General features: G+C 49.6%; 1 protein-coding gene across 1 annotated transcript in view; it reads right to left on the reverse strand.

The window, feature by feature from the left end:
* Window positions 1–8,122: 8,122 nt before the first annotated feature.
* The window catches only part of SP9 (Sp9 transcription factor), a 2,444-nt gene continuing 1,860 nt past the window's right edge, over window positions 8,123–8,706 (reverse strand). The window contains exon 3 of the mRNA XM_042781779.1: window positions 8,123–8,706. This exon is cut by the window's right edge and continues 59 nt beyond it. Coding sequence (XP_042637713.1) covers window positions 8,123–8,706 — 584 coding nt within the window.

Genomic DNA, 8,706 nt, shown 5'->3' on the forward strand with positions numbered 1-8,706 from the left:
ACGTTAAAAATGGGAAGTAGAAACATCACAATAAAAACGGATGTCTAGCTGTATGTGTTGAAATTCTCTTGAGTATGGAAAGCCAAAGAAGAATCCTGCAAGTTTAAGGAATCTAAGATTCAAGAACCCAAAGGCCTGAACAGTGCCAATTTATAGAAAACTACTGGAAAAAAAAAAAAAAAGTAATATGTCACCCCTCTTACCCTTGGTGGAGAAAGTCTTTCCAAGTAATCTAGATACAGCTAGTGACGGTTCTCATTTGCCCTTGGGCCTAGAACTGCACTGGGAGGCATGTTGTTGTTGTTGTTATGTGCTGTCCAATCGACCAGACTCATAGCGACCCCTCCTTGGGTTTCCGAGGCAGTATCACTACGGAAGTAGATTGTCCCATCTTCCTTCCGAGGAGTGGCTGGTGGGTTTGAACCGCAAGCTTTCTGGTTAGCAGTCAAGTGCCTTAGGCATAGGAGACTTTTTCATCAGCCCTCCCCTTTTCTGGGCCTACTCTTTGACATAATTTAACACTGGCAAATTAATTCCTGTAGGAGGTGCTGTCGATTTACAAATGGAAGGAAAGAGCTGGTTACTAGGTTAGCACTTGTTTATTTGTCTACGTGGTCAGCCCTAACTTATTTGATAAACACAGGAATGCCAAAATAAGCAAAGGTCGATGCAGCCGGTCTGCAGGTCATCTTACCTTGGAGTGTGAAATGCCGATCTTGTTTTGAATCATAGGGTTGTGATACGAAGAGCGCTTTTTATCTGAAAGCTTTGGCGACACCGTTCTTGCAGTTCTTCCCTAAGCCGGTTAGCTGGCGTCAATCAGACCAGCCCACGCTGCTAGGAGCATGGCGTTTTCCCAGTTTAAATCACCCAGTCTTTACTTCTTTACTATGCTTTTCCATTGAAGCTCGAAGATTTCAAAATCCACCTGAGCCATCCCGTTCTCCTCCTTACCTAATGACTACAGGGCCAAGACGCTGGCGGAGGCCGCCAAGTAAGGCTGCATCCCAGTTCTCCACGTCCTGTGCCTGAGACTTTGGAGAAAGCTGCCTTTTAGCTTCGATAGCTGAAGAATATTACAAGAAATCTTTGCTTTAGTTATTACCATTCCTTGAAAAGAGATCAAGAAACGCATGCAATAGTTGCGGGCCTATTTTCAGGTAGGAAAGGAGAAAGGCTTTTTTAAAATTGCGAGGAACAAATAACTGAGGGAACGCTAAGGTTGGGGAAATGCCGTGACAACTGACGGAGAGCTCCCCTAACAGATGGAAGCTCCTAAACCTCGCTTCCTGCGGACCACCTTCCCGTTTCTCCTCCCCTCATGCCACACTTCATATCCCCCCCAAGAATGTAACTGTAGTAACGAAGAGAGGTGGGGACGCTAGGAGCTGCTGACTACGCAGAGAAATGCACACTGGCCAAAGGTGCTGGTCACCCGCTTTCCAAAACCCCACTCCTAGACACAGAAATACCCTAGCCCTCAGGCTCGAAAGGATTCCTGAGGAGGTGGGCTCCAACATCCCAAAGAAAGCCGTAAGGGAGGTGGAATAGGGTAATGGCCCCTTCTCATCCCAGTCCTGCGTACTCTGATGCTTCCCTTTTGGACCTGTGTCTGTCAACCTTTTGAACACACTCCAAAAGTCTGAGAATTAGGAGGGGCCTATCCCTCCTAAAATGTGCGTTTCCTGCGCGAGGAGGCCGCTTGAACTCCCCATCCCCAAGGTGTGGTGGAAAACTAGCTGCGCCAGTTTTCTCCCCTGTGGCCCTAACCCACCTAGAAGAAATTCCGGGGCCCCTCCGTGAAGCTGCCCGCCTCGGCGGCGGCGCCCCGGGGAGCAATGCCCCGAGACCGCGGCGCGCCCTCTCTTGCCAGTTCCCGCCTAAGCTCGCCAGGACCTCCCGCGCGTTTCGCCTGCCAGGGTCGGAGGGCGGACTTGTCTCCAGTAGTTACGAAAGCAAGTACATTTCTTTTGCTGTGGCTCGGGCTCCACAGGTGAGGGGGCTCTTTATTAAACCGACGCTAATCTCCTGTCCCTGGGACAAAAATGGAAATGTCAGTTCTCCGCAGTAATCTGAAGCAGAAAACGGACTTGGAGGGACACCTTATGACTTTGCATTTCTTTTATATATTAATCAACCAGAAATAATTAGATGCTTGCAAAACAATGCAAAATCTCCAGAGGAAGAGAGTGCAAAGGTGTTAGAAAACCTAAAAACTCTTGGGGGCTTTGTTTTCCCAAGTCCCTAAGAACAGGCCCTGGAGGATATGTCCCCACGGACATTCTGAAACCTGCCCTTTAACTGGAGCTGCAAACACACTGTATGCAATTATATCAGTGATATATGGGGGAGGCATCTCTGTATGTATTTACCTCATACATATTTCTATAAACTCCAGCGTCTGCAAAGGGTGGGGGTAAATAACACTGAACGGTTAAAATTATGGAGAAGGGATAATAACTGATTACTAATTTGAAAGTAAATAAACAGGTGACTTTTTCAGATCAAATTCCTCCTTGGATCGTTACAATAAATATCTCTGAAGGAAGCTCTCTATTTATGTTGTCATTGATTAATTCTTCACTACCTCATTTGATTTCGATTTAGAACGATTTGATTCTAATTTAATTAGCATGTAATTTGGATGTACATAATTACTGTAATTATGACATTCAGGTAAGGCAGCTTTAGGCTGAAAGGCAATTTCAAATTTTCTAGCAACCTACTTTGTACTGGGAAATGGACAAGGACTTTGCGCCCTGCTATCCAAGTAGTAATTAGCACATCTTTGAAATAGGCAGTGCGGCGGGGTTTGTATTAAAACAGCAAATACAAACCCAACCGAGTTACCCGCTGCAAAGGTGTCTACCAGTTCCGGGAAACCTGCAGTGTTTCCTCGCTGTCTGATCCCGGAGCCGGGCGGGCGCCTGGGTCCGACTCCTTAGGCTGCTGCGGGAGACCGCACCTCCGCCGCCTTGGGCGCGGCCTTTGGTAGTGCAGCTTTTAAAATTAAAATACAATAAGCGTTGAGGGGTGAGGAGCAGGGGAAGAAGGGGAGGAAGTCGCTGCACAACAACTGCGGACAGGGCGTGGGGGTGGGGTAGTGGACGAGGAAGTGGAAGCCCTGGGGCGGCTGGGGGAGGGCGAGGCGCGCAAAGGAGAGAATTTGGCCAACTACCCAGCTGTTACTGATTTTCGACTTGAGTGTCCAAGGAGAAAGGTGGAGACAGACCTGGTCTGTTTGTGCAAGGAGGAAACGTGGACTCTTCTGCAGGGCTGGGGAGAAGGGTTTAGGACTTGTCGTCGCTCTCGGAAACCCTGCCCTCTCCCGGCCTGTCCTGCAGTCCTTGGTGCACTACTGGGGCTGGAACGGCCGCCGGGAAGAGGGCGGCGACGGCAGGAGGCGCTTCAGCCTGGTCGGGGCTGGAGAAAGCCGCGGGTGCCTCCCTTCCCTCCCCTCCAAGAAGGTCTGCAATGTGGGACGGTCTGGTCCCCTGGTTTAATCAGATTAGCCCGGGAGGATCCCGGATAGTTCAGGCGAGCCTCGTCGGCCCGGAGCCCTCGAATCCCGGGTGGCAGGGCTGCACCTACGGCCGGGTCGCCCACCCCGGGATTCACGTCGCCGCCGGCAGCGCTCAGCTTTCTCAACTCTAAACTGGAAGACCCCGAAGTTGTCCTGAAAGGAATGTTAAATGCGACAATTCTAAGACTAGGAAAAAGCGGGCCGTTATTTTGTTTGGATTTTCAGTTAGTAAGTTCCAGAAACGGCCCCCTTTCCTGGGAGCAGTAACAGCAGTAACACTGCTAAGCTGTGTTCCCGAATAGCGGGGTTCATTCCTCGCTGAAACACAAAACCTCGCTTTTTCTTTGCTCGATGTCGCTGGGTTACTGCAGTTCGCGGCAAAGCCGCTCTCTCCAAGCCAAGAGCCTCAGCTGGGCCAACAGCCGGGCCTTCCAGGCCAGGACCTCTAGATGGCGCCAGCGAGCCGCGCTCGCCAACCTCCTCTTAAGTGAATCAAGAGCGACTGTCAAACATAAAAGCAAATCAGAGTTTTCAGTTTTTTTAATGTGTTAAGAATGTTATTCCTTAAGAAAATTTGTAGCTAAATTATTCTCACTTAAAATAAACACTTAGTATACCAATTACACAAATGGGCGGGATTTATGTGAGATTTACTTCATCTGCATTTTTGTAGTGGGAGAGAGCCTTGGTGAATACAGATAATAGATGCAAATAAGATTAGCGTTAAAATAAATAAAGTTTCCATCTGAATAAAAAGAAATTCAGTTTTACACGATTTATAACAATTTGCGGAATGTCCATACACGCCATTCAGGTGCACAATCTAATCTCATCAAACTAATGTTGTTTTCTCTCCTGGAAGAAAGTAGATCTTCCTCTTTTTTTTTTTTTTCCCCCTTCTTAGGTAGGATCCAACTCACTCCAAGAGGAAAATAGTAGTGTTAGGAAAGGAAACCGCCGGGGAAGGGTGTGGATTGTGGCTGGGTGGGCGCAGGCCCGAGGAAAACTTGGTCTTCCCTCCTCTCCTGCGCAACAAGCTTCAGAACTGGAAACACTGCGAGAAACCAGGTGCAAGGAAATCCCATTTCCCCTTACCCAGGCCCGAGAAGGACTCGGGACCCTCGACTGCACCCTCGGCCTCCAGGCTGCAGCCTCCGGCCCCACGTGGGCCTCCAGGTCGCAGATTCGCCTGCTCCCGGGCCCGGCTGCGGCCTCCCGCTCCTCCCAGGCCCTGGAGCCAAAGCAGCCCAGGTTACCAGGCCGCTGAGGTGGACCTCGGGAAACACAGACCCACCTCGGGAGGGGACCCGGCCTGTCTCAGACCTCATGGGCTCTCTCCTCTCATGCACGCTCTCTCCCAATTTGGTCAGCATCAGCCAAGTGCCACCCTCTAGGGTCAAGGCTTCTCCGCCTCCCCCAAAGACTCCGAGCGCTGAGGGGCAAGAAAGGGGGCAGGGGGTTGGTTTCGCCCGGGGGCCTCTGGTCTCCCGGCTGGACGCTGCGGCAGAGGCCGCCGCCTGCAGTTCCCCGGAGCCTCAGTGATGGACGTCCGCTGACCCGCGGGGGCAGAGGCAGAGCTCAGAGGCCTTGATCACTGGGCTGCAGAGGGAGCCGCGCGGCCAGCGGGACCTGCACCGCCAGACCCTTTGATCTGCCTTTATTATCAAGGAGAAACAAAGCTGCCTGAGCCCGACGCCCGGGCGCCCTCATTCCTCAGGAAACCCCACCACACCTTCACCTTCGCTCCGCCGGCCCACAGCCCCCAAACACGTCCGCCACCCTCTCGGCTTTTGTCTACAGCCCCCAGAGCACACGCACCCCTGGCAGCTTCTCCTAAAGACCAGGCTCGACCCAGAAGGCGCGGGGTGTGGAGGTGTTGGGGAGGTCCCAGTTACCAAGTTGGAGAGGGAAGAGAAAATGGCCAAAAAGACTGGAGGAAGGAGAATGGAGCAGCCGAGGCTGCCGGGACTGCAAGGAGGAGAGGAAAGACGCCGGCGAATCTCACACTGAAAACGCCCTGCTGGAGACCTTCACCTCTGTTTTATCGCTACTTGCCACTTGGCTTTTCAGAGCAGTTTGGCGTGAAAGCATTTTGTTGATTGTTAATAATTTGTTCTTTCTTCCCTACGAACCCAAATCTTCATTCAATTTCCCAAGAACTGGCAGTAATCAAAAAAAAAGGGGGGGGGGGAATCCGTTGGGCCAGTTTTCGCTTGTATTTCCTATCGTATGGGAAGTCTTTTAGAAATATTTTTATTCTGTAAATATGTACTTTATTTTTTAAATTAACATTTTTTTCGAGTTGCGAAATTATCTCATTTACCACTTTTCTTTTCGTCTCTCTCTTCCCTCTCTCTTTTAAACTGGAGCTGTTAAGTTGGTGGTCAGAAGACAAAGAGAGTGAAAATAATTTTCATTTCAATAATTGCCTTCTGGTCAATTTAACTGTGCCTTATTTTGAAAGAGACTGTCTAAATGAGATTCCTGTCCCAAATGTGTTCCCAGGCCTGATCCCAGCCTTTAATTATTCCTGAGTTTTTTTCTTTAGAATAAGACGCCGCACTGAGTAATCACAAAGAAGTCAGAGAGCATCCTTGAACCTTTTCAGAAGCAGCGCCACTGATATTCAAATAACCTGCGAGAGCCATTTGACAGCGCGGGGACCTAGGCATTTCCAATTCACTATTTGCATAGATCAGCCGTCTTTGAAAAGGAAAGGAGCAGTTGTCTTCCATAACATTAAAAAGCCTAGTTATCAAATCAAGTGCTTAGTTTGGGGGCTTTTAAAACGTTTACATTTTATCTCAGGTTGCCCTTTACCGTTTGACATGCAAATTTGGTGCAGTTAATTTAGACAATTAAAAAGATCTTCAAGGGAGCTTTGTCACGGAGAATATTTGGAGTTTTCCCCGTGGACCAGCTGAGATAAAGTTGGCCAGAACAAATGATGTCTAGGAGATTAATTAGATATTTGATAAGACATGAATCCCTAATAAGGGAATACAAGGCACAGGGGGCTGCTGTGTGCTCTAAGTCAAAATTAATAACATTTAACAAGATTTTCATTTAGGCATGAAATGTCTTTTCCGGGGTATTGACTCTAGCGATTTATTCCCCAGAGTCGCCTCCCAACGTGGACGCCTTGAGAGCTAAAAGACTTCTTTTTACAAGGCTTTTTCCTTTCACACATTGTTTTTAAACCTCTTTTCAAAAACAAACAAACCCACCGGCGTTTTCTCTGACCTGGGTTTGTTCTCGCTCCGAGGTGGAGGCGCCTCCCCTGCTTAAGCTGCCCGGAACCTTTCGCTCTTTTTCAGGCGCTCCAGAGTTTTAAAATATCACCTTCTGAGAACTCTCCCATCAAGTAACACAACTACACGTTCTTCTAACCCAATTTAATTTACACTGTTGATACACACAAATAATTTTGAGTCTCAAAAATGTCTATGTATTATGGCTTTTATAACCCACATAAATCTTACATTACCTGCAACTAACATTTAGGGTTTTTTTTTTTTTTTTTAACGAGAAAAAAAAAAAGTCGACCCACATTAGGCTTATTAAGGAAGGAAAAGGATTTAAAATAATAATAATAAAAGTAGTGTATTGTTCAGAGTCCTTTAATAATACCAAAATGAAAATATGTCAAGATTTTTTTCATACAGATAAACGCATTTAATTTCTTTAGATGACCTTAACTTACGTGTTTGTGAGTGAAATGATAACTCAACATTTTAAATATCTTTTACATATATACTGACTTTCACAAAGTGCATCAGAAAATTAAAAAACCTCCCTGAATTTCAGGAATTCACCAAAAAACTATTCGAATGAACATTTACAAGAAAATAAAAGAGAACACAATCTTTTGAACTCTATTTATACAGATGTTATGAAATACAGAGAAACTGTCGCTAGACTTCCAGTTTGATTTCTCACCTTAAGCCTTTTTTTTTTTGATGCTTCCTTTTTTTTAGGGGGAAAAGTCTCATTGTAAGTAGATATCAAGCAGGACTTGGAGCATTTTATATATTATATGATCCACACAAAGGGTCTGTTTTTATGGGTCCCGTTTGTTTTCACATGTTCTGACAGTCCTTCGTTGGGTGGTGGCTGTTTTTGAAACAGGGAAAGAGAAGAGTGGTGGAGGGGATGGGCAGTGGGGGAGGAGGGAGCTTTTCTGTGTATTGCTCTTCGCTGGAGAAGTTTGTGCGAATGGTTTATGAGTGTGTATGCGCGCGCGCGCGCCCGCGAGTGTGCGTGCTTGCGTTTGTAGGTCTCCGATGCGTGTTGTGTGTCTGTGTGCAGGTTTAAAAAGTGTTGTCTGTGTTGGAGGATGGTTCGCTTTTGTTCCTGGACCACACATTCGTTTCTCGCCTGGGCGCAGACGGCAGAGAGGAGCTCCTGGGAGCGGGCCGGAGAGCCGCAGTCGGGGACACTTGTGCAGCTCCACTTCGCGCCTTGCCCCGGCTCGGGGCGTCACCGGAGCCCCAGCCCACAGGTTACCGCTCGCTCACCCTCCGAACCTCTCGCTCGCCTTCGCTCTCGTTCGCTCTGTTGTCTCTAACTCTCCCGCTCGCTCTCTCTCTCGCCTGGCCTCTAAGAGTCGTTGGGGCCGGACGCCGCTTCCTTGCCTCCTGCCGTGGCTGCGGCCGCCGCCGCCGCCGCCGCCGCCGCCGCTGCCGCCGCCGGGGCGGCACTGACCCCGGAGTCGTGCAGGATGAGGTCAGGGGACTCGGAGCGGGGTGTCTCCAGGTTGCTGGCGTCCGTGTCACTGTCGCTGCCCTTTTTGCCCCCGCCACCCCCGTTGTGCGTCTTAATGTGTTTGCTCAGGTGGTCGCTGCGCATGAAGCGCTTGTTGCACACGGGACAGGCGAAGCGCTTCTCGCCGGTGTGAGTCCGCAGGTGCCGCTGCAGCTCGTCCGAGCGCGTGAAGCGCTTGCCGCAGAAGAGCCAGTTGCACACGAAAGGCCGCTCGCCCGTGTGCCAGCGCAGGTGCGCCTTCAGGTGCGAGGTCTTGCCGTACACTTTGCCACAGCCCGGGATGTGGCAGCTGTGCAGGCCCTTGCGCCGCAGGCTTGCCCCGGCCGGGCCCAGCCGCTCCGCCTCCTGGCAGTTGGGGCAGTCGCAGGTGGCGCGGCCCGAGTAGCGGCGGGCTGAGCGCGCCGAGCTCCCCCCGGCGG

This window comes from Orycteropus afer, unplaced genomic scaffold (genome assembly GCF_000298275.1).
Source record: "Orycteropus afer afer isolate SDZICR_OR568_19922 unplaced genomic scaffold, OryAfe1.0 scaffold00001, whole genome shotgun sequence".
Taxonomy (NCBI): Eukaryota; Metazoa; Chordata; class Mammalia; order Tubulidentata; family Orycteropodidae; genus Orycteropus; species Orycteropus afer.